Source organism: Ursus americanus, chromosome 3 (assembly GCF_024610735.1).
Source record: "Ursus americanus isolate L20-20 chromosome 3, mUrsAme1.1.p, whole genome shotgun sequence".
In the NCBI taxonomy this organism is placed as follows: domain Eukaryota; kingdom Metazoa; phylum Chordata; class Mammalia; order Carnivora; family Ursidae; genus Ursus; species Ursus americanus.
The window spans coordinates 40463913-40490205 of record NC_142129.1 but is presented as its reverse complement, the minus strand read 5'-3'; the positions used below and the strand labels follow the sequence as shown (position 1 = coordinate 40490205).

Genomic DNA, 26293 nt, shown 5'->3' with positions numbered 1-26293 from the left:
CTTCTGAAGAGCCAGAAAATCATCTGTAGCAGGTCACAAAAGAGAGTTTGGGGGAAATGTATAGCAGCCTCTGCATACTACAAAAAGACATGGCCGCTCTGGAACAGGGACAGAAAAACATAAGGAAAGAATGGGTTGGTAGGAAAGGCAACAGAAATAAAATTTTAAAAAGAGATGCAGTGAATTAGGAAAGGTTTTGAGGAAGCAGAATTCCACAACAGAACTAAAATCCAAATTAGCAGGAGTATAAAGAGTATTAATGTGTGGTAGGCTGAAAAATGGCCCCGAAAAGATATCTGTAGCCTAATCCCTAGAACTTATGAATTTTATGACCTTATATGGCAAAGAACGACATCGCAGATGTGATGAAGCTAAGGATCTAGAAAGATGGGGGAGACTGTACTGAATTGTGCTAAGGGCAATTCCAGGTATCCTTATGAGAGAAGCAAAGGGGGATTTGCTAGAAAAGAAGGTGCTGTGATCATAGGGATGGAGACATGTCACGGGATGCTGGCAGCCACTGGAAGCTGGAAGAGGCAAAGAGCACATTCTCCTCTAGAGCCTCCGGAGGTGGTGGTCCCAACGTGTTGATTTCTGCTCGGTAATACTGATTTGAGATTTCTGGCCTCCAGAACAGTGAGAGAGTAAATGCGCATTGGCTTAAGTCACCAATTTTGTGATAATTTGTTATGGCAGCCCCAGCAAACTAGCGCAAGTGCTGTGGGAAATCAAATCAGTGATGCAGATGGAGGGGAAGGAGATAACCAACCTGTAGAAGTGGTTCTGGAAAATACAAGAAAGAAAGAGAAAAATAAGAGACGAGGTTACAGATGTGGAAGACAGAACTGACAGCCCCTATTGGGATTATTGGGGTTGGTGATTACTGGAATCAGTGATCCGGCATCAGCTACCTCCCTGAGCTGCAGAGAGATTGGGTCTGAGTATAAGGTACTCACTCACCACGTTCTGAACACTGTCAGGGAAAAGAGGGCCACACCTGAGCCTAGCCTGGGAAACAGAATAACAAGGACAAAAAGGGGGGGGGGAAATTCATGAGAATCCAAGCAGAGAAAAGAATAACCAAAATCCGGTTGACTTTAGGCTTGTTCTCTGTAACAGGGCGTCTATGTCTATGGAAGCTGTTGGAAGATTAGAACACCTGGGAGTTTTGTGTTGTCTTGTTTTTACTCCAGATATGTTCCTAAGCCCTGTATCACTCCGCCCTCGGTGGGGTCTGGAAATCTGACACATTAAAAGTTCTTCTGATTACCAAGTAAGGTGGCAAACCAACTGTAAAGTTTTGGGGGTTATGTTGTAACCCAACAATTTCGCACTCAGCTGAGTTGTCTTTTGTGTATGAAGCCAAACAGGAAGACATTCTCGGACATGCAAGGGCTTGGGAAAACATATGAACATGCTCCTTGCTTTAAAGCTTCCTTTAAAGATATGTTGTGGAAGTTCAAGAGATAAGACACAATATTGCTCAGAAGAGGTAGCACAGGGGCTCCTGGGTGGCTCAGTTAAGTGTCGGACTCGGTTTTAGCTCAGGTCATGAGATCGAGCCCCACGTTGGGCTCCATGCTCAGCGGGGAGTCTCCTGGAGAATCTTTCTCTCCCTCTGCCCCTCCCCCACTTTCTCTCTCTAGAAGAAGAAGAAGAGGAGGGGGAGGAGGAGGAGGAGGAGGAGAGGGAGGAGAGGGAGGGGGAGGAGGAGGAGGAGGTGGTGGTAGCACAAGCCCTGAAATCCGTAGAACTAGAGAGCAATTTATTATGTACGTCTGGTAATCAAGCAAACAAGAGTGTCAGAATTGTTCTTAAGACCAGCTACAGAATTAAGCAGCAGCAATGGGACTGTACTCTGGAACTAAACCATAGGGTATTGTTATAGGAGATCAAAAAGGGAACAGGAGATAAAGGTTTGTTGTGCTGCTTGTCTGGAAATAGGTTGGTAGCACAAAAAGTTGTTTCTTTCTTTATTCTGTTAGAGAAGTGTTAAGAGCTAAAGAAAGGCCCTGAATAATATTAGTACCAATATCCACCATTGACAGTGGTTTACTCTGAGCTAAGCAACGTGCTAAGGACTTCCCCTGTGTCATCTATGGTCCAGGTCACAGGGGTGGATGCCAGATCCCTTTCCTGCCTTCCACCTGCTGTTCTTAGAGTTCTTAAGATCCTGCAACCTGTGGGTGGTACAGCTTGAACCCCAGGCTGACTGACTGCCCTTCCCTAATCCCCTACACTAATATGAAAACTTAAAGGTACACACTGGGAGATTAAAAAAAAAAAGTTCTAGAACCACTCAAACCCTGGGAAATAGAAAAGCATCATAAAATAGACCAAAAAAGACTATGGATAGATTTTAAAAAGCAGGAAATGTAGAGGGTACTTCCTTTAACTTCAGAACATTAGAATTATAGAAAATACAAAATTACACAATTTAAAACCCGATTACTTAGAGATAGAAAAATACAATCCAAAAAACTGTGGACTCCTATAAGAGACCAAAACAGCAGCTTCAGACTTGGTGGGAGGTAACAGGAAGCCTACATAATGAAATTTGAAACAGGGATGAATATTTACACAGAGAATGAATTTTTATTCATGGCTTGGTATATAAGAAATCTGAATAATGAGTACCTGACTCAAGAAGGTAAATAGAGAAACTAAAGAGAACAGTGGAAACTTGGAGAAAGGAATTAATGAAGGTAAATGTTGACCTGCTTAATTAGGAAAAAAAAATGGTAGACTTGATAAATCCTGGACCTAATTTTTTCAGAGGACCAACAAAGTAGACTGATTTCTCACAAATCTAATTTTTTAAATGAGAAAAAATATCTACACACGTTAAAGAATGAGGAAGAGAACATAACCACAGAAACAGAAGTGGTTTTTAAGTTAAAAGTGATCACTAGGACCATTCTGTGCTCAAAATTTGAAAATCTGAATGGATTGAACAATTTTCTAAGAAAATTTCTAAGAAATGGAAATCACCGTAATTGACTCAAGCAGTTGAAAACCTGCATAGAATAAAAACCATGGGATTGTCATCGGAGAAGCTTCCCGCCCACTGTTCGGCACACTAGTTTTCTCTGACTTGCCAGGAACAGCCACCCAGGCTGAACCCTGTGTAGATGGTTCTGGAGCTGATGTTGCGGTTCAGCACTTGGCTTTGGGAGGGAAGGCCGAGAGGGCGAGCGTGTGTTTGGCAGCAGTGGGAGGAGATGCTGACGAGGACGTGTCTGAGAAAAGCGGTGCCCTCCCTGGGAGCCCACCGTCTCTCTGCGGCCTGTGTGCGCACCACCAACCCCAGGCCGATGACCGCTGTGTGTTCCCAGCCCGGAGCCCATGGCGGAAGGAAACATGGCCGAGGGAAAACAAGTCTGTCTTTAAGATCCATGGCATCATCTAAAATTTGATCATCAAGGGAGAACCCTTCCTTCCTTTGTTCAGGGGAAGTTAATGTGGAACCTTCCTTCAAAGAGAAAGGAGAAGCATTTGGATAACTGGGTTGACCTAGTTTCTGAATTTGACTTTCGTGAAATGTCCTGAGTGGCCCCATGGCCTGTGAGGGGACATAGGGATAGAGAGTGGTTGTCGTCTGTGGCTGCTGACTGTAAGTCCATCTTCTTTCCGAAGTATGCTCTTGGGTCCCCTGTCCCTTGCTCGAAGGCTGCCTGGAGTGTCCCCTCCGCCAGGTTTCTGCTACCGTTGCTGAGATTCGGATCTTGTCTGCTGGGGATGTAGGTGGAAACCCCTCCCTCACTTGCCTGGTTCCCAGTCCTGGAGACGGTTTGGACTGGTCTGCTGGCTGCAGGGCTCAGGTCTCGCTGACTCCACTCTTGCCCCCCACTCCTACCCCACCCCGAGCCATTCACACCAGACCTGTTTTACACCTTTATTGGGCATCTTCTGTATCTTGGGCTCTCGCCGAGGCCACTGCCCTAACTCATCACCAGCTACTCCTTACCCTCAGGATACAGTTCAAACTCCTTAATGTGGCTTAACAAACCTTCTGAGTGGCCCGGCCCCACTTGTTGCTGCAGAATAATCCTTCAGCACCTACCCCACCCTTCAGACACGCCAGTGTTCCCTGGTCTGCGTTCAGTCTCTGGGCGGGGCCGGGGGGCATGTTCCCTCTGCCTCCTGGTTCCGTTGCTCATGCTTGTCCTCCCACTCTATCTCTCTGTCTTGCAAGCCCGTAGGCATCAGCCCAGAAGTCACTTCCCGGGGAGCCTGCCAGCTTTGGGTAATGCCCTCCCAAAGAGCCTCCCGGCACCCCATGTCTGCCTCCTGAGAGTGCATCCCACGGCTGACACATGTACCTGGTTCCTCCATCAGGCTTGGGAGTCTGAAGGCTGAGGCTGTGTTTGCTCATCCCGCATCCCCAGGGCCCATAGTGCCTGGTGCGTAGTACTTAACCCTGAAATATTTCATCGGCGCGGTGAGTGGCTGGCTCCGCCGTATTATAGATGCCTCCTTCCTGCGTGTAGCAATGCTGCTTATGTCTCATGCACTATAATGTGTCACTTCGTAAATGAAGGGGAACCTCAGTGCCAGAATCCTCAGAGAAAGGGAGCTGGAGAGAATTCTTGACTCTGGTGCCCCTTTAGGCTGTCATCTGTGTGGGCGAGTTTCAGCATAACTGAGTTTGGCCTGTAAGTGTTTTTGCAGCACCCATAGAGCTATCTGCCTCTTATCTTATCTGCCTCTTTTCTGTGTTTTCAGGGGCCATTAAGATTCAGTCTGTAGCTCTAAGCCACCCCAGACTGCCGGGGGAGGGGGGATGTGCCGCGGGGGACGGGGAGGGGGGTGGGCTCCAGCTCCGTCTCTTCCACTTTGCTGCTTTTCTTCCCTGCTTTCGGTGTCTGCCTGGCCCTTTCCCCATCGCCATCTCTACATCCTACGTCGCTGTACCAGGCTCTACCCGGTGGAATAAGACCTCTGCCCTCACTAGCTCACCTCCTTGTAGCTTAGTTACGCAAACATTGCGCGCATCCTAGGTCTACCCAGGCGTCCACTTCGACTTCAGAACTTGTCCTTAAAGTTGTCATATTTCTAAGCAAATCACCGCTATCGGCTGCTTTTGTGTTATTATTTGCCTCCGTTCTCAGTTGAATGCTGAAAAAGAAATTGCTTGTCGTTGAGACTTCCGTGGGATGGGACCTCTGCTGTTTTCAGAGGACGGTGACCAAGCCCCAGACCACTGTAAACATATGCCCTCTTTAGTCCAGCTCTGCCCGACCACAGAACCCAGGAGGGCCTCAGGGACACACGTCCCCGGGCACGTGCCCAAGCAGAATGCTAGCCTCTGGAGGGCAGGGACAGTATGTGTTCATCTCGGTCACCCTGATGCCTGGCAGTTTCTGAAATATGGGAATTCAATATACATTCGTGGAATTAGCAAGAGGACAGAAGGAGGAAGGGAAGGAGGGAGAGGAGGAGGAAGGAAGTGAGGGAAGGAGGAGCAAAGGTGTCTCAGAGATGAGGGGGAGAAATGAGAGGGGTCAATTGGAGGATTTGGTAAAGGGGTTTGTTGCTGCTTCATAGGAGTGACATTTTGTCCCAGGGACTATCGATATCTGATTAGAAGACTCCGATAGCAGAAATCCTGAAATAAATACTCCCAACTTGGAGTGTTTCCCATTAGGAAGAAATAACATTAGGGTAGTTATGTAGCAGGAAACATCTCATACACTCTTAAAGACTACAGCTCTAAAGGGGAAAAAACCCACAGCTCCCTGAAGAAACCCAACGTTATAAGCTGCCGGGGCAGCAACTTCTTATTGCCATGTGTTGTTTCTAGTTTGAGACTCCAGCCATACAGATCTGAGTGTCTTTTCATCTTCTTCCTGTCTTTTCTTCCCCTGCCCCTAAAGCAATCTCATCTCGCATTGCTGTGTTTGAGTAGTGTGGGAATGCCCCTCTTTTTTTCTGCCCCCTCCCTATGTTAATACTCTTTGGCATTGGTTTTAGAGCAGATGTTAAATCAGTTTGATGTCACGTGCCCACTTGAGGAGATTGGTTGGGTCTCACTGGAGTGTTGAGAAGGATTCTGAAGCTGAATCTACGTTGCATGGGGGCAGAGTTCACGGAAAGAGGTGGACAGGGTTGGAGAGTGGCACTAGGCATGCCGCGTGTTTACCACATCCCCATTCAGGAGGAAGGTCAGAGCAGGGAGCAGCGTCCTTCAGGCTTTGACTTAAAAGAGAATCAACCGATGTTGCCTTCATTTCATTTTCCCTTCGAGCCTGAAACTGTCGGTTTTCAGCTCATGTTCTATAATGGCTTGCGTGTAGTATCATTGCAAGCAGGGAGAAAAAGAGAGCTGACTATCTCAACAGTGTTTAAACCTTACCTCTAATCAGTTGATGTCTGATATCCGATCCTGGATTGGACTTCAAGGCCATGGACAGGGGCAAGAATGAGAGACTGCTGAAAAATTTCCCCTAGTAGGACTATTCTCCAGTGGTTATTTCAGAAGCAATTTAAGTTTCTGAAACTCGAGCTCCCCCTGGAAACCCCTCACTGAGCATGTAAGTTGCCATCCAAGTCGGTGGCCTGGAACTTAGATTCATGGGGAATCAGAATGTGCTGAGGAGTAGCCAGGAGCGTGGACTGGCCACCGGGCACGTCCCGTTAATGGCAGGCATTCACATGGATGCATGCGGTGCCTGTCACTTAGGGAAAACACGCCATCATCTCGTGGGAGGCATTCTTTTTCAGAGGGAGAAACTGAGGCCCGGCTGGGGAGCCAAGCTGGATTGGGTCAGCTGTAATATTGACTGGGCCCTGCTAGTGGGTCAGTCAATATTTCTTGACTACACTCCATACGCCAGTTATAGACCCTGCAAGTGGGATGGCGAGAAGACCCTCGAGCCCCCCGCTGCGGGGAGCTTCCTTGCGGTTTGGGAAGAGACAGACAACGGCCCCCCAACACATCAGTGCTTTAAGGGACTAGCAAGTGGACTGAAGAAAGTAACACGTGATGATAAGGGTCGCTGCTTGACCTCAGTGTGCAGAGAAGGCTGCTTGGAGGACGTGGCCTTCACATTTGGCATGGAATGACACAGTATTCCAGAGTCAGTGCTGTAAAGATCTTGGGCAGGACCCAAGCCAGACCCACAACAAAACCAATGTCCGAGAGATGAAGGAGAGTCAGTGTGGTTGAGCAGAGGGAAGGGCCAGGGTCCTGTCTTTTAGCTCCAATAGTCGCCAATTGTTAGTGGCGGTGGTAGTGTCTCGTAAGCTTTAAAACTATTACGTACTCCCCCGAGTTGCTCTTACGTAAGCCATTGCATTTGGTTGGACGTGCTCGCTTAGTTGTATGGAGAGATTACAAAGAATTCTGTAAGTTAAAGTGAACCTTATCATGAGCATAACCCCTTTAGAGGGAGGCTCGTGGTACAGGTGGGGCGTGGGGACATTTCTGCTCCACAGAAGCCAGGGGGGTTGGTCAGAGGTAGAGAACGCAGTGGCTGGTGACCGTAAGCAGATAGGCTTGGCAGGGAGGGAGCATTGCGCACCATCCACAGCTGCCCTGCTCCCTAAACAATCTCGGCGAGCTCTCCTGCTTCCTCCCATGTGCGGGTGGATCTAGCCTTGTGTCCACAAACACTTGAAAAGCAGCATGTCATGCGGGGGAGGACACCTTCCTTGTAAAACCTGCGTCCCCTTCTGAATGCTCATCTCAGTTGCTGGCTGTAGTCCAGGCTCTGGCCCCTAAACTGGAAACTGGCGGGTTGTGTACGTTGCACACCCCTGCTCTCCCCTTGCTCTCTCCCTCTGCTGCCCCTCTGTGCGTCGCCTTCTCCCCGGTCAAGGCTAGCCCAGACCCTCCTCCAGGAAGCCTTCCTTGTTCTCAGCCAGGGCCCGTCCACGTGGCACCCTGCAGCGTGTTTGGACTGTGGTCTGACTGTGGCCTCCACGAGGCTGTGAGCTCCTGGGCAGGGCACATGTCCTAGTCCTTGTGTACCCTTGCCCACCTGCACACAGTACGGCTGGGTCACTGTGTGGTACACAGCTGAGCAGGCCGTCTGCCTAAGGAGATTTTAGCTGTTGGCTTGTTAGCATCAAAAGGACATGAAGGGAAGAATTAATCTTGAGCATGGGCAACTGTCATCTTCTTTATATTCCTCTGAATGTGTTCAGACTCCTTACATGAAGCAGGTGTCATTATTTTTAGAATTTAAAAAAAAATTTTATTGATTTATTTGAAAGAGAGAGTGCGTGCACAAGCAGGGGGAGCAGCAGAGGGAGAGGGAGAAGCAGGCTGTCCGCTGAGCAGGAAGCCTGACACGGGACCCGATCCCAGGACCCTGGGATCATGATCTGAGCCGAAGGCAGACGCTTCACCGACTGAGCCACCCAGGCGCCCTATTTTTAGAATTTTTTATGGTGAAATGTACATAACATCAAACGTGCTATTTTAACCATTTATGAGTGTACAACTCAGGGGCGTTAAGTACGTTCACCCTGACGTGCAGCCATCACCACCATCCAGCTCCCGAAGTTTTTGGTCATCCCAAACTGAAACCCTGTACCCACCAAACAACAGGTCCCCCCTCTTCCCTCCACCCGCCCCTGGCAACCGCCCTTCTCCTTCCTGTCTCTTTGACTGTAGCTGTGCTAGCTGTCTGATAGAAGTGGGATGAGACAACATTTGTCCTTTTGTGTCTGGCTTGTTTCACTTAGCATCACGTCTTCACGCTTCCTCTATGTTGTAGCACATGCCGGAATTTCCTTCTTTTTCAGGCGGGATAATAATTCCACATCTGTGTGTACGTGCCACAGCTTGTTTATCCCCTGTGCCCGTTGATGGACAATTTAGTTGTTTCCACCTTTTGGCGACTATGCACGTGGGTGTGCAAATGTCTGTTCCAGGCCCTGTCTTCAACTCCTCTGGGCAAATGCCCAGAAGTGAAATTTCTGGATCCTATGATATAATCAGTTATACAATTTAGAGACATTTTTAATCGTTCTGAAGTGGTCATTTCAATTCAAAGCCAAGGTTACTTTAGATGAGACTCAGCAGAAATGCAGGCTGACACGTCAAACTTTTGTTCTGGTGACTTGGCTGATGCTCGGTGGTGTGACATGATTTGTTCTCAAGCCTGGTTTCAATTTTTTTTTCTTACAGCATCAAGCTTCTAGCTGTGCAGGAACTGCTTGACAGAGAGGCCCTGGAAAAGGTAAATACTTTGTTCTTACTACCCCACATTCACCAACTTAGAGCAGAGTGCCACACACAGGAAAAATTCAACTCCCTGTGCCCAGAGACAGCACTTACTGCAAAGTGGGTCTGTTATTTTGTGTTCCTAACAGTCAGTGAACCATGCAAAATTTTCATCCAAACTCCCTACATTGCTTATATCCTGTTACAAACTCAGCGTTGCTCAGTTCCTTCAGGGTTGTGTTGAAGGCGGAGGCAGCCTTTCTTTTCCTTTTAACACCAGGCACCGGACTAGACTCCTTGCTGGCCCCTTCTCTCCGTTTCTGCCTGTGGGTGTTAGTTACTCTCTGGGCTTGTGGATGGTAGAATGGAGGCCCAGTGAAGTTAGGTCACGTGCCCAAGGAAAATTAGCTAAGCGGCAGAGTAAAGATTTGAACCCCATGGTTCCATTTCCCAAATCGGTGTTTTTTCTGCTTAACAGGCAAGTTCATGAGTTTGATCCCCTTTTTAGGCTATTTGTGAGGGTTAGGAAACTCCCTCCCCACCTCAAACTAGTGTTTCACTATGCCTGGGAAGAGATACCGACTGTTTCGGCTTTCTGTGATCACGTCAAGCATGCAGCTGGGGATTCTTTGCGGGTCATGAGTTCAAGTTCTGTGTGCAAGGTGGGGTAGGCTCTGGAAAACAGATCTGGCAAGACCAAGAGCCACCCCATGGGCCTCCCAGCTCATACCAAGCTGCTCTCCTGGGGTGGCTCCGTCTCTTCCTGAGCACATAGCTACGGTGCTAATTAGAATCTCTAATGTTAGTGTAAAAGGAAATGGCTAGAGATATAAACGCTCAAGCAAGAGTACATTATTTATAGAATTTTAAATGTTTGGATTAGTGGTCAGTCTTCTGGTGGGCACTAAAGCAAAGTCTTTAAGCACCAAGCAGTGATGTGCGGGGAGGGGGCTGCTGAGCACTGGCTCCGAATTTAACATTCCTTCAGGCTCGTTTTCGCCCCAGGTGAAACAGGGATGATGCTGCTTGCCCGACCTCAGAGAGGCAACATGAGAACCAAATGAATTAGTGTAGCGGAAGGGCTTTCTCAATGCCAAAGCACTCGACACATATTAATTCTTAATACTTGTATTAATTCTTAATACATATCCAGCCATTGAAATGCACAAGGTCCGTCTCTAAAAGATATCCTTGGGCCAAATGACAATGTTGGCTGTGGATAGTAGATTAGATTAGAAAGTATGTCAGTGTGAACTTTCCCCGAAGTCGGTAACTGGCATGTGTCAGAGAATGGACTTATTCTCAGGAATTATACGCTGATGTGTTTAGGAATAAAGGGGCATGCTGTTTCTAACCTCTTCTCAAATGACTCACAAAAAACTAATGGAGATATGTGTATGTACATGTGAGCCGGGCAGGGGGGAAAGAGCACACATAGACGGTAAAGCAAATGGGCCACATGCAGACAGTTGGCCCTTCTGCCTGGAGGAGCACACGAAGATTCTTTGTCTGCTCTTGAAACCTTTAAAAAGTTACCTCTCCATAAACAGTTTTCTTCTCAATATTCTCTACAGTTTTTTTGTTTTACTCCTTAATTTAAAAAAAACCCCAGAAACCATCAGACGGAGCTCATAAACATGGGGCATCCATGTGCTAAGCTGTATCCGTGTAATAAAAACACAGACACCGAAAGTATCGATTAGGTCTTTCAGCCGTGTTAATACTTGATTTGGAGAAGCCACACGGGCAAGCCAGTTTGGGGGTACTGACTGCTAGCAGAGAAGGGGGATCAGGGTTCGCTGTGGGGGCAGCCGAGCCGCTGCGCTGCCCTGAGGGGGAAGTGATGAGGCTGCCACAGAGTGGGGTGGAGAGTGTGGGGCTCAGGCAGCCTGGGCCAGAGCCACCTCCTCCTTCCGAACTGGGGCATCCCGGGTTACGGACCCTCTCTGTGCTTCAGTTCTCCAGTCTATAAAGTGGAAATCTTTATCATCCCCAATTCACGGAGGTTTTGAGAGGACAAAGTAGACAGTCAATGTAGAGGGCTTGGTGTGCAGTGATCCCCAGAAGTTAGTGGCTGCACCTGTTATCCCTCCTCCACCTTCCCCCTCCTCCCTCTTTCTCACCAGGTCCAATGATGGTTTTGTATTATTCCCCTGTCTCCATACATGACAAGTAGAATGATTTACGAGATGGTCTAAATATGCAGAGGCCAGCTGGGAGCCAAGTTCACGTAGTGTCCTTCCTTCCTTCCTTCCTTCTTTTGTTTGTTTGTTTGTTCATTCATTCATTCATTCATTCATTCATTCATTCATTCATTCATACCAAGGCCTCTGTTGAGCTTTCTATGTGCCAGGCAAGTAGCAAACATTTTTAGGAAAGTCCAGAAGCAACCAGTTGACGCAAGCTTGGTCGTCAGTGGCATTTTGAGTGACACCTGGTATATCACCTGGCATAATGCTACTTTTGCAGCGAGACTGGCCCGGTTCATATGCTAGAATAAGATGGGTTCCCAAAGAGCCTCGTGATGTATGGATTCTCATCCACCCGGACAAGTTAGAGAACCACCTAGAAAAGTTCCTAGTAAACTGCAGAGCTTTGCTACTCCAAGTGTGGTCTGTAGTTTCAGCAACATCGTAAGCTGGTCGGAAAGGCAGGCTCTCGGGCTCCATCCAGACCCCCACTCAATCAGTTCTGCCCAGACCCACTGAGTTGTGTGCACTGAGGTCCAGGAAGCTGTCCTGAGGAGTATCATTTATGATCACCGTCCCTGCTGTTGACTCACCCATCTTGATAGAGAACGTCTGGGTGTCACATAGTTGCTTTGGTGGCCAGTTGAGCTCTCTCTCGCTCTTTTTTTTTTTTTTCACCAAAAGAGAAGTAAACATCATCATTCGATTTGTCAGAACACAGTTTTTATCTTTTGTTTTCCTGCTTCTTCCTTTCATTTAGAAGATAATCTTATTTAATTTAATAGGTAGAGCCAGAAGGGCCTCAGTTAGACAAACATCCTGCAAACCTCAAACCTCTTTGACTGTCTTTGGAGCTGGGCTTCCAATGGCTGTCTGTTTTTGGGGTTTGCAAGACTGAACTCCCGAGATCCCACCACGGTGGAACTGGTCGCCTTCCAGACGCAGACCCAAGAGCGGGAACCTGTTGCCTGTGTGCCTTTCTCTTACGGTATGGAAGCTGTTCGGGGGTCGTCTCCCTCCCAAGTAGTGGTAGGTTAAATCCGACCAGTAAATAGTCATATTATGTAAAACATACTGGAAAAGGCTGAAGAGACACAGTGTGTTTTGGAGTCTCCTAGATACTAAGATTTCTAGTGCTTTTTCTCCCTAATATTAGGCGTTGTTATTATGGTCTTAGTATTTCAGCTTCAGACTACCAGCCATTTGCCTGACTTCTCCTGTCCCGGGTTTTAGGCAGAGAGCCTGTCTGCTGTAACGCTGGCGAGGTTTTCCTGGTTTCCGCAGGGCCCGGGGCCAGCTCTGGGGAGGCTCTGTTGTCGGAGAGCCGAGGTCCCCTCCCAGCCTCACCCCTGTTTGGCTGCTGGACCTGTCAGGGGACCTTCCTTGGAGGCCCCAGCCCCTTTTTTCATGCATAAAACTGATCTCTCTGGTGCCCTCCCACCTGAAACACTTGGGTTTTACTTTCTCAGTAGATCCCTGATCACATTGTGAAGAGGGGGAAATTCTGCTTTTCATACTTTGTTTTCTCCTATTTTCTTTGTTTCCCTGCCCCAGTGATCCTTACTGGGCTTTGGGGCCTCTATGGCTAACATTTGCCCTACTCACCGTTAAAACGCACTTCCTGGGGAGATGTGAACCGTGAGCACGTACCCAGTGACCCTCACACACTCAGTAAGTTTCCAGTTTTTGCCTCTCCTAACACTGCTTGTCTTAAGTCAGGTACAGTAGATTGGGGTGGAGGTTAAGGACCCCTGGGGGGATTAGGTCTCTGAATTTCTCTTCTCTACAAATACTACAAAAAGTCATTTCCTGGACAAGTGTCAATCATTTGTCATTTATTTAAAAAATAACCTATAAGCCATATAATTAATGAGCTAAGTTTCTCTACCAATTTCTTGTCTTAAAAAACTGCTGGAACCATGAGAAGATTACTTAATATGCACACCTGTCGGGACACGTGACATTTTGCTGACACAATGTTTTAGATCTCGCTGGGCTTTGTCGGCAAGCACCTCTCAGGTGCCGAGAGCAAGGACTGGCTCGGAGAAGGATGCACGCCGTCCTGTTCTCTCCGTTCTCTCTGCTGCAAGTGCGGGACGCTTTTGTTCTTCTGAACTTAAGGCACACAGACTTGTTTCCCAGGCTTTATAAACAGGCCTGTCTAATGCCTTTAAACGTGGCATTGCATGAAAGGAAATAGAAATATTGGTACAGCTTGATTTAGTAAGATCGTTTTTCAGTGACTCTTTCAAACAGCTTCCTGCAAAGCTGCAAACAATAGTTTGGCCGTTCACTCCAGCTGGAGGTCACCCTGTCGCTGGACGGGCCAGAGGGCAGAGCACCGGCTGACCCAACCCGGATCCAAGCCCGCCTGAAAAGCTGCCTGTGTGAGGTTTAGGCCACCCAACACACGGCCATCGCTGCGCTACCCCCGCCCCGGCCTCCACACGCCATGACTCAGCCATTACTCACAAGCTGGCTGAGCCCACGCTCCGTCCCCTGGAACCCTGGCTCGGAGGGTGCACAGACTGGGGTGGAATCCAGCTCTGATGTTTACTAGCTGGGGGATCTCCTGGGCAAGTGATTGATCACACGCAGTTTCTTTTTAACACGAGGGGAGCTCACAGTAATACCTCCTCCCTGGGATTTTTTACGAGAATTAAGTCAGATACCATGTGAGATAAAAGAGATTATGTATAGAGTGAGCACCAGAGTGATGGTGGCTAGTGCTGTCCCTGCTCCTGAGATTATCCCTGTTGTCACTGTCACCACCGTCATCATCATCACTGATATCTCTTTTTTTCTCCTTTCTTGAGAAGCCCAACTTGAGATTGAGCTGATGCCATTAGAGGACAATGAAAAAGGAGTTACCACCCCTGCCCTCCCCTCGTTTGGCAAATTGTCCAGGACAAAAGGCCTGCCAGTCTTCCTGCCTGCTCTTGGATATTTTCCCTAGAATTGCAGCTTTGAAGCCCGGCTCTGAGTCTAGTTTTCCTGCAGGTGGAGCCCATGATCCCTCGGGCCTCTTTTGGCACGTCACGTGGGAGATGAAGTGTATACATTTCACCAGCAAGCCTGACACTAGAAAAATTGAACTCGCTATTTGCACATGGCTAGTCAGGGACTTTTGCAGCTGGACCCTAGTGATTTGAAGTTAGTAGCTTCCTGGGAACTTCCAGAAGGAAATAGGGGGTAAATAGTAGTCACGTCGGTGTGTGTGGATAACCTAAGGGTGCTGGGTGCTTGTAGCTATAGCTGGTGAGCAGCTTTCCCGAGCACGTGCCCAGGTGCACACAGAAGCCTTAGCTCCAACATTACATGCTTTTGGAGGGTTTTTCACTAGGATTTGGACGTCCAGTTAATTTAGTTCGTGCAGCAATTGAGCACTTAACACTGTGCCTGAGTTGTGCTGTATACCAAGGGGGATAAAGCTCTATAAATACGTTCGAATGGCGTATATAGAATCTCAGAATGCCGGAGCTGAGGGAAACTGTTCAAACTGTGGAATCTAACCCTGTCATCTTGCAGACAGGACATGGAGGCCGAAGGAGCTGAAGTGTCCCCTTGACCCAGGACCCATAGCAGTTGTTACGGAACCAGGAGTGACCCCAGTGGAGGGGCTGCATTCCAGAGCTCCCTTCAATACGGCCGCTGCCTGTCTCCCATGATCCCATTTAATCCGGACATTAGCTTTTGCAGACTTTGTGGAAGCTTCTATCTTCCAGGAGTGGGAGCTGACCCAGAGGGTCAGTTCCCGGCCAGGTGATGGAGAGCTGAGACTCAGGTCTTTTCACAGTATGACTCGTCTTGAAACAGACACAGGCACATAGTGTTTGTCTCCCTGTGCCCCCTTTGGTCCAGCAGGGGAGCAGAGAATGTGGGCTGGGGATTGGAGGACGAGGCGGTTGGAGGTTCAGGGCTCCGGCTGTGGACAGGACCAGGAGAGCATCTGGGAGTGGTGTGAGGGCTGCGGGGGCCCAAGGGCCTGCAAGGGGGGGCACTAGAGAACATGCAGCAGACACACCCTCCACGCAGGCTCAGTGTCAACATGAATAGCTTCAGGAATCTTCACATAAAGTCTACTTAAAAATACCTTTTAAAAAATAGCACTCTGTCTTCATTTAAAAATATCAGAATGAGATTCTCCAGCTCCCTTGGTTTATTTTTTCTCCCATGCCTGGTCCTTCGTGTACTCTGAGCCTAATTCAAATGCCATCTTGAATGGTCAGTATTCATGTGTCTGTTACTTTTCTTTCCTTTTTCTTAAGTGGGTTGAGCCAGATCAGTGTCTAAGCATGATTAAACTCATTGTAATCATGTTTCCGGCCACATCCCTTCCAGCAGGCAGCTGGTTACCTACCAGGAAGGAGAAACGGAGACCCCTGTGAAGGTCAGGCTCCCCCTGTTGGCTCTGTGGAGTCTGGCTCAGGCTCACCGCCGGGCCGGGCGGCCACAGCCACCCCCTCACCAGCTCTGCTTTGCCAACTGCACACTTGGACCCCACCACCGTTCTGGAAAGGGCTTTTGGCTGGGGTCCCCCCAGCACCTCAGCTGCCAGAAAATGGAACATCTTAGTGAATTATGGGCCAGGCTTCACAGTTCATTAAAAAAAATGTGTTTTCTCTTTATTCTTTTAGAATCACCAAGATATCGTGTATTTTTAGGAGCTCCCACTACCTTTCTTTCTTTATGAAAGCTTTTATTTGAAGTGAGCAAAAAGTAGAGCTCCAAATATGGCTCTTAAATCCCCTTTAGCTTCCTTAACTATCAAAGAGACCCGAATTAAGCAAGAGATTCTTTTAAATTGATTACATTAGCAAAGTTTTTTAAACAACAGCATAGAATGTTGACGTGACGGTGAAGCCGGGGTCCCCATTCATTGCCGGCGGGGCTGGTGATGAGGCGCTCTTCTTCCTTAAGCTCCTGGCAGCGTGTTTTATCAGCTTTGAGATGCCCCTACCCTTTGGCCAGCGATCCCATTCCTGGAAGTGTATCTTAAGAAAATGACCCATAGAAACAGAAAATAATAAGCGTGTCATATCATGCTTTGTAACTATGAATAACGAATGGCAGTTCAGTGCTCTGTGGGAAGGGAGGGGTTAAGCAACCTGTGGTAGCAGTCCCCAAACCTGCAGTGTCTGGCCTCTTGTCCTACTTTCCTCTTTGCTCATGTCCTATTTCTCTGCTTTCCTGTACTTGGAGTTTCTTGTACCTTACATGGTCAGCCTTCATCCTTCCTCAGTGATCCTGAACCCTTAGGATCCTGGCCCCTGGCCCAGTTCATCTACTAAATCATGGCTTACCCTAGCCAGCTTCTAACCTAAAGCATTTATTGAAACGTTTTTTGTTTTTTGGGGTTTTTTTTGCTTTTTAAAAAATTATGAACTAATTTTATATAGAACTTAAAAATCTTATAGGCAGTTATCCATTTTGGTAATTTCTGTATAACTCTTTCTGTTTTGGTAATGAATACCTAATGATTTTATGTTAACAAATATTTCATAACATTTTGAAGCCATTTAGATACAATGCTAGGAATCTGGGAATGGATAAAGGAAAGAAATCATATCTGAAGCTTGTGTTGTCTAGGTAAGTCTGAACCCGCTGCCGCCTTCCACCTGTGATGGGTTGTCCCTGGGGCCGTTCTTCTTGATGGTTCCATTACTTTGCCTTCATCCTCTAAATTCATTATTTCTTCATCTCCTAATTGATTCTGTATTTATAGAGGAAAAAAGGAGAAATCTTCTCATACCCATGTGGATTGCAAGCTCAGGCAGAGGCCAACACGAGGCCTATACCAAGAGCAGAAAGATAATTTCATTCAGGCTTCAAAGTGGAGGGGGCCTTGACAAATCACCACTCTCCATGTTTTGCTACGAATTGTATTATCATCAACTAGAGAGAGTTTGCCTGGCCTCTTATCGTGGCTTATAAATGATGGGCTGGTCTAGTCCATGATTCAAACATAGTGTGTCCATGTTAATGTTTTTCCTGTGCTGACTCTTGGGTTGTGATGCCCTCTTTCCTCTTCAAGAGGGCATCTGGAAGGCTCCAGTTCTGGAAATGGCAGCATAGCTTATATCAGTAAAACCTTCGCTCCAATAACAATGATCAACTCTGGGTAAAATGCAGACAGCTATTTGAAAGCACTGAGAGCTACCAAAAGCAGGTAGACACGGGAGAGCCATCAACCCTGGGCAGAAGGAGCCAGCCCTGGGTGAGATCCACATCCGTTTGGCTTTTCCCCTGATCGCCTTGCCCGGCCTGTGCATGCAGCTAGAGTTCAGACAGGAGATTTTTGGGGGGATATCATGAGTCTTCTCTCTTTTTTTTTTTTTTCTTGGTCAGTCTAGCTTAAGGTTTCTCATTTTTTGTTGGGCTTTTCAAAGACCTTTTGAGTTTGTTGATTTTCTCTGTTTTTTTTTTTTCTTCTATTTCATTCATTTCTGCTCTGATCTTTCTTGTTTCTTTCATTCTCCTTAATTTGGGTTTAATTTACTCTCCCCCCTCCCCAGTATCTTCAAGTGGAAGCTTAGGCTATTGATTTGAGAGCTTTCTTCTTTACTAAGATAAGCATCTACAGCTAAAAATTCTCTTCTAAGCACTGCTTAGATGACTCCCATAAGTTTTGGTATGTTGCATCTTCATTTTCATTTGTCTCAAAGTTTTTTTAGTTTCCCTTGTGATTTCTTCTTCTTTCTTCCCATTGGGAATTTACAAGTGTGTTTAATTTCCACTCTTTTGTGGATTTCCCAAAATTCTTTCTGTTACTGACTTCTAATTTTTTTCTATTCCACAGTGGTCAAGGAACATGCTTTACTTGACTTTGGTCCTTTTAAATGCATCAAAGCTTGTTTTATGGCCTAGAATATGATCTATTCTGGAGAATGTTCCATGTATACTTGTGAAGAAAGTGTATTCTGCTGTTGTTTGGTTGAGTGTTCTATAAATGTTTATAGGTCTGTTTGGCTTATATTATTGCTGAAGTCTTTTATTTTCTGTTAATTTTCTGTTTGTTCTAACCATTATTGAAAGTGGGGTATTGAAGTCCCCAACTATTGTTCCTTCTTTCAATTCTGTCAGTTTTTGTCTCATGTATTTTGGGGGCTCTGTTATTCAGTGCATATATATTTATATAATGGTTATGTCTTTCTGATTGAATGACCCTTTTATTATTATAAAATGTCCCTCTTTATCTCTAGTAACAGCTTTAATTTTAAAGTCTACTTTTCTAATATTAGTTTAATCATTCCAGTTTCCTTATGGTTACTGTTGGCATGATGTGTTTTTTTTAATCTTTTTACTTTCAATCTACTTGTATCGTTTAATCTTAAGTCTATCTCTTGTACCCAGCATATAGTTGGATATTGTTTTTTACCCAATTTGACAGTCTCTGACTTTTGATTGGGTTATTTAATCCATTCACATTTAATGTTATTATTGATACAGTTGAGTTTACAGATCTCATTTTACTTCTCATTTTCTAAATCTTACGTCTTTTTTTGTCCCTTTTCTCCTCTTTTATTGCTTTCTTTTGCATTAAGTGAATATTTTCTAGGGTAACATTTTAATTTCCATAATGATTTTTTTCACTCTGCTTTTTGAGTTATTTTCCTTGGAGTTGCTGTTGAGTTTACCATATAAATCTTAATTTATCAGATTTATACTAACTTTTTCCAGATTTGTACTAACTTAATTCCAATGAGAGATAAACACATTACTCCTGTATAGTTGTATTCCCTCTTCCCCCTTCTGAGTTGTTGTTACACATGTTACGTCGAACTACTATACTACAGACCCAGCTATAAATTATTATACTCATTACTTTATATGCTTGTATGTCTTTTGAAGAAGATGATGAGAGAAGAAAGGAGAACAATTATCTACTTATAGTATTAACTGCATTAACCTTCTTATTTACCATTTCCAGTTTACTTCCTTCATTCCCGTGGATTCAGGTTACCATTTAGCGTCATTTTCTTATTGGCATCATTATAATACACACACACACACACACACACACACACACACAAATGGATGGATGGATGAGTGAGTGGGTGGATGGATGACTGGATAGATAGATGGATATGTGGATACATACATACTACATGCATACATACACAGTTGGCAGGCAGACAAATAGAATATACCAGATTGCCGTATAACAATTTATTTACTGCTATGAGTCATGGCCAAAATGTTTGAAAACTGCTGTCCTGCACTATTTGCTGGCTTGGAGGAGGGGAAGAGGCTTGCTCTGGGGTTTTTTTCAATACTGGAAAGGCTTGCCCTTACGTATATCCTGAGCACTTTCCCCTCTGACCTTGTTAGTCTCTTGACTCTATCTTGCTTCTCAACAGAGAGAAAACGTGCTGGACTCACTGCATTCCCTTCAAAATTGTTACATGTAGCCACCACCTTGTACAAACACGCACATTGCCATGGTGACAGGAGTTACATGCAACTTCCTGTCTTATTTAGTCCACCCTCAAATGCTTCTGTTATCAGGAAATGCTAACAATGAGTTGGTGCTGAGAGAGAACTTTCAATTCACTTTTTTAGAGAATTCTGAGACTTTCACGAATGATTCATTCATTCATTTCTTGAGAGCATGACTTTGTACTTAGCAAGCTAGTGTGGGTTTTTTTGTCATTTTAAATGAAACAGAAGGGCAGACAGGTAAAACTCTTTTGCTCAGTTGCTAAAAACATTTATGCTGGGTGTTCTCAGTGGGTAAAATTATCCTGATTGAGCTGGTCACTAGGGCTTGCTTTGTCAGAATTAATTCAGTGGAGAAATCTGTCAAATTGTTAACTACCCATTTAGAATGAGTAATTCCTACAGCTGATAAAAAAAAAATATATTTTTATTAACCTAGGAGGCATTGAAATGGTGAGCTTGGGCCTTAACAAGATTCCAAACTTCTGGGAAAATATCCAACCTGCTTTCAGAGATTTTGATCTATCTTGGTAGAATTTCAGAAAAGTGTACCGACATCTCTTAGGAACACAGTCCAAGACCCCTTTCTAGATCCTAGACTTGGTTTCTCCTCCACATTCTGACCGTGCTGCCTGGCACACCTTGCCTCGACCCCAGCCTGTCCCACCTAACTCTCATCCATGACATGCAGACTGATTTTCACAGGCAGAATTAATTAGGTTGGAAGAAGACAGCCAGAGAAAACAAAGCAGCTCCCCATATATGAATTATTCTAAAATTACCTGCTCCCCTAGTTATCTGTCAGTGGCTTCCTGCACCAGTAGCCAGGCAAGAGATTTATTTAAGTGGCTCTGTAGTGTCATTATTGAGACACAGAGCACCTTCCTGATGTGTCCAGCCCTGGGGATCCACAGGAATCAGAAGTGCCCAGGACTAAAGCAAGATCCCCAGCATTAAACGCCAAAGAGCTGAACTTGGAAAGGAAAGTGACAAGCTCTGGTTTTTGGCCTGAATTTCCAGCATTTGCACCAGTTCCAGACATGGGGGTAGGAGCAGTGAGGGTGGATTAAAGCCTTCCGCCCCTGATTACAAAATCATGAGACTGTAGTTTTGTATTACTGCTAATCTTCCCCATCAGGCAAGACTTGTCTTCCCTTCCTGTCTCCACCTGGCTGAAACCTCTAGTTGAAGAATAAATTGCTACATATCGATTGTTCATTTTATTTCTCATTACCCAGAATCCCTGTTATGCACTTAGTCTGTAGTGGCTATATTTGTGAATAAGAGGGGAAAAAGTAACAAGTATTTTTAGGCTCCATTTCAGGATGTGGCAGGGACATTTTTTAATATTGTTTTTGGTGTTTAATTTAGTACAGCACTTAATTTGCTTTTATTTATGAAAAAAATGCAACGTGTGTACACGCACGCACTGGCACGTCTTCTTCCTGGATAAAGTTCAAGCCGGTTGATCAGTATTTTTACAATGGCTAGAAAAGTGGGATTTCTAGAAAAGTTGAAAGAAGAGAGAAAAATTGAAACATAGAAAAGGATTATTTGGTCTCCATAGTCGAATTTTGTTTTCGCCCTTCATTTATAGTATGATATAACCCTTCTAAGGCGCAAGGTAGATCATGTGACTCCTCTCCTCGTTCTTGCTTCATCAGGAAGCTGAAGGGCATAGTGGGGTCAGATTGACAGGGACTTGGGTCCTGGCTCAGCCCCTTGCCCTCTGGGCGATCTTAACCCCTCCAGCCCCACACTCCTCATTTCTCCAGCCATGGGGTGGGTCTTATCAGGCGACGTGTGTGTAAAGACCAGCGGTAGGGTTTGGCTCGCGGGAGCTGTTTAGTACACAAGCGCTGTTTTGGTTCCAGCTCATTAACATGGACGTCTCTTGGCGTCCTGCAGGACGCTGACATGGCCCTTGCCTGGTGTGCAACTGCATTTCTGTACCACTTCTCTCTGCCCTGTTTGCTTTTTACTCGCCCCACTCCCAGTAGCTTGAAAGGAGCTGGAGAGCCTATCAAGCTAACCTCAGGCAGTTAGGCTATTTTTAAGTGCCTCTGGCCAAAAATATAATGGGAGGAGAGGTTGACTAAAAGAGTTTGGGGATTTGGCTTTCCATTTCTCCCATTAGCACAGAAAACTGAGAAGTGATGAGTCTCAGGACATTCTCCAAAATGAGAATGCTATTTCACGAACAGCCACCTAGAGTTCTTGCTGCCAGAAATTGCCTGGGGGTGACAAATCGCCGTCTCTCCATCCCTTGCGGCCCACTCAGAAAAGAACAATCAAATAGATGTGGTTTGCCCTGAAATAATTTAGGAAATATGAAGGTTTGAAAGTGTAGGATTTGGCATAATGCAAATCAAAATAAAATAAGTCATGAATCAGTAATACTTTCACCCACAGCTTTGAAGTCTTTATTTTTATGATTATTGCTGCTAAGGACGGCAGGCTGCAAAAACACCATTTGGAATAGCTGAAGGCTGGCGTTTTATAAGAAAAATGGCAGCCAGAGCAATTTCCCTGAGGGTCCATAAGAACTAATTTTGTTTAATGTGACGGTTCCTAAATAACTCTGGCTTCTTCGCAGGAGCACACAGGGAAGGGCTGGGAGCCTTGCAGCCTAAACTGAGTCTAAGAGTGAACTGAGTCGTTGGTGTTTAGGGACTGAGAAAATCTATCTCTGGGGCTGAAAAAAAGATGTGGGTGTACTCGTAGGAGGGTAGAGATGGGGAGCTAATGTACACCGTGGCTTTGTTCTGCTTCTCTTTGGGTTATTTTCTTTGGATTTAAGTATCTAAATAACGGTCTCCTACGCTCTTGTCTTGGCTTTTTCTCTCCTCCCATCTTCCATTTCTGTGTCCCTACCCTTTCTGTTGCCATATTTGAAACCTCAGAAGCAAAAATACTCTTATTAGTAAATTGTATGTATTTAGAGACACTCTTCCTGAGCTATACCCATCTTGCCCATTCTTTGAGCCTGTTCACCTGAAAATATCAAAAAGGGCAGATTCTGGAAAGGAAGAGCTATCATTGGCTACACCAACATGATTTGTCTTAGGAAATGTGATTGTCATCTTACAAGCTTGGGGCCGATGCCTTTTTGCTTATAAGTAAAATGTTCTAACATATATGGATCACATTTCCTATCGAAATTTGGGTTCAGCATTTCATTGGGAAGGACCGAATGAAACTCTGTGCTGTCAACCCTAGTCGTTGGCATGTTTCTTCAGTGACGTGAAAATGGTAGCACCCGTGGAATGGCATCTTGAGAGCAAACCGTGGCGTGGCCATCCCAGTGTCTCTGCTCCGACGTGGGGTGTTTCACTCGGCCTGTAAGCTTTCCTACACTCTCCCAAAATAGCCACAAAATCCTACAAAATTCATTGCTATTTTCAGACCTGCTTCCACTTAGAATAATTAGTTTCAATCATTACTCACACGTTTAATGCCTAATTTGGGACAAAGTATTTATTTGCCCTAAAACTGTCTTTTTTGAGCTCCTGAGAGCCTCTATTCCAGGAATTACTGGGTGCTGTGCTCCTCTTCCAGGTGCTCAGTAACCGTGTGGTGAGAACACGAGTCACCTCCATCCCTAGGTGGCCTCCCGGGGGCCGGCACTGACCCCCTGTTCCCTGCGGGGTGGAGGGCTCTATGACGGCCCTCGCCTGGGGTTGCGCCTGGTGTTTGTTGAATGAACAGAGTGGTTCTTCTGCATTACCTTCAACATCCAACCCATTGTCCAAAGCACTTTCTTTATTACGAACGTAAAATTCACATACCATAAAATTAACCATTGCAGAGCTCATTTGAAAGCTCACGATGCGGTGGCATTTAGTACGTTCACAGTGTCGGGCAACCATCACCTCTGTCTAGTTCCAAGACATTTTCATCATCAAAAAGGAAACCCAGTACCCCATAAGGAGTCACTCCTCCTTCTCCCTTCCGCTGGCCCCTGGCAACCGCCAGTCCGCTTTCTGTCTCTATGGATCTGCCTATTCTGGGCATCGCATATAAATGGAATCATACAACATGGCACCTTTTGTGTCTGGCCTTTTCCCTCAGTATATTATTTTTGAGGTTCATGCATGGCAGACAGGTGTTACTATGCCATTCCTTGTTGTGGGTCCCTGCTGTTGCAGTCTATGGATGTAGCACGTTTCGTGTTTCATTCTTTGGTTGATGGGCATGTGAGTCGTTTTTATCTTTGGGCTGTTGTGAAGGGTGCTGCTGTGAACATTCACATCCGAGTATCGGTTTGAGTGCCTGTTTTCATTTCTTGGGAGCCAAGTTATGCTTGTTCCGTGATTATCTGTCAAACTTGTCCACTGCTCTCCTTTTAGTCAAACCATCTCATATCTTACTGCACTACCTAACTGATCTGGCCCTTCTCCAGCCTGCACTGTACACTGCAGCTCGAGGGCCTTTTTAAAAATGCAGATCTGTTGTTTGTGCCCTTCATTAATTTTAGGATTCTCGTAAGATAAGGAACAAACTCCTTGCAGGGCAGGCAGGGCCTCGGACGTTCCTTTAAGCTCATCTCGCCATCTGCCGCTCACCATCTGTGCTGCAGCCACACTGATCTTTCTGTCCTACAAGTTCTCCATGTCTGTCCCACCACCGGCCCTTTGCACATGCTGTCCCACTGCCTGGGTTGCTCTCCTCTCCTCTTTGCCCAATTAACTCTGTCTCATCCTTGAGTTCTGAGCTCAAGCATCACCTCTTCAGGGAAGCCTTCCCTGACTAAGCCGAACTCCCCTCGTCACTACCCCCATTGCCACCATGGATGCCACAGGCTCCTTGAACCACTCCTTCGTGGACCAAGTTTCAGCCGCAGCTTTATGTTTGGATGATTATTTGATTAATAACTGTGCCTACAGAGACAGAAGGCTATACACAGAGCATGGGTTCTGGAGTTGGACTGCCTAGGTTCAAATGCTGGCTCTGCCCCTTACTGGCTATGTGTTCTTGGGCAAGTTAATTAGCCTCTCTGTGCCTCTGTTTTCTCATCTATCAAATGAAGATCATAATAATATCTACCTTAGGAAGCTGTTGTGAGAATGAAATAAATTTATGTGTTAAATACTTGGCACTAGAGGGACCTCAGTAAAAGTATCTTTAATATAATTTTTTTTTTTAAGTGTGCTTACATCACCACCCTCCCACCCTTCATCCACAGACTCCAAGCTCAGGGAGGGCAGGGGACCATGTGTCTGTTGCTCACCATTATAGCTCCAGAGCCTGGCCCAGGATCCCCATGTAGTTAATGCTTGTTAAGTTTGTACTGAATAATTGCATGAATTGTCTCTCCTCCTCACCAGACAAGAATATTAGCAACAGTTTCCCGTCTTTCTGTCCATGTCCGCAGTGTTGTATTTCAGGGGTTTCTAACTCCCGGTTTGCAGCGTGCTGGCTCCTGGCTGCAGCCCTGCTCACTTCCTCAGCTGCTGAGTTTGGGGCATTGTGCCATCAGGTGTGGCAAGTTGAAGGCAGGGATCCTCTTCCCGTGGCCTTGTCCTGACAGAGTGGCCCGATCTGTATAACAACCACAAGAACACGTAGGAGGCTTGCTGTATGCCAAGTCTTGTGCTACCTGCTTTAGAAATATCAAACTGGTGAGGTGGGAACAGTTTGTATCCTCTTGTTACCCATGAGGAAACTGAGGCACAGAGCAGGTGAGTAGTCATTTGCCCAAAGTAAGTGGCAGAGCCAAAGTCTGGATCTGTGCAGCCTTTCTATAGAGTCCTGTTCCTAAGCTCACCCTTAAATAATGAACATGACCCCACTTAACATCACAGCTTTAAGGCACCAGAGTGGAGTAGACATCCCACCGATTTCTGGCCCTGTGATCCCCCCACCTTTTGTGCACACCTGAGGGTCCACACAGGATAGATGGACAGCAGGACAAATTCTCTAAAGAGACATTTTGTTAAAAAGCAAAGCTAGAGGGAAAAAAAAAATAAAGGTGAAAGTGGTTTATCTGAAGGTCAAAGAAACTGAACTATTTATGAAGACTCTTATTTCTTATATCAGGGAGTTAAAAAAAGAAAGTGTCACTTCCTCTCTGATTGTACATTCCAAGGGCTTAATATCTGTGGTCATTCACACTCTAGGCCCTGGGCTGCTATCACAGGAATGTATATTTAAATAAGCAAAGACTTCCTGATTTATTTTCAGAAATGAAGACGTTTTCATTGTAAACGCTAACTTAGGATTTTTATTTAAACCTGTGAATGATAGCACTTTGAGCAGGTGAGGATAGAATTGGTCTTACAACTACTTTGTTAGGTGTTTTTAGGATGTTTATAAGTGAAACAAAATGAGCCTCAAAAAAGCAGAAATTTCTTCCAACCAAAGAAACATCCAGCACGGTGGATGGCATGCCATGTCCATATAATAGCATGTGAGAAGGCCCGGGGAGTGGATTTAGAAGGGTCTGTAATAGTGTGGCACAGTGGTAAGCAGGAAGAACAGAACACGGCCGCGT

General features: G+C 45.8%; 1 protein-coding gene across 3 annotated transcripts in view; it reads left to right on the top strand.

Annotated features, from left to right (window-relative positions):
- The window catches only part of EEPD1 (endonuclease/exonuclease/phosphatase family domain containing 1), a 204560-nt gene that overhangs the window by 157037 nt on the left and 21230 nt on the right, over positions 1-26293 (top strand). For all 3 annotated transcript variants that reach the window (XM_045792866.2, XM_045792867.2, XM_045792864.2), the window contains one exon: positions 9137-9188. In XM_045792866.2, the coding sequence (XP_045648822.2) occupies positions 9137-9188 (52 nt within the window). The remainder of the gene's footprint in view (positions 1-9136; positions 9189-26293) is intronic.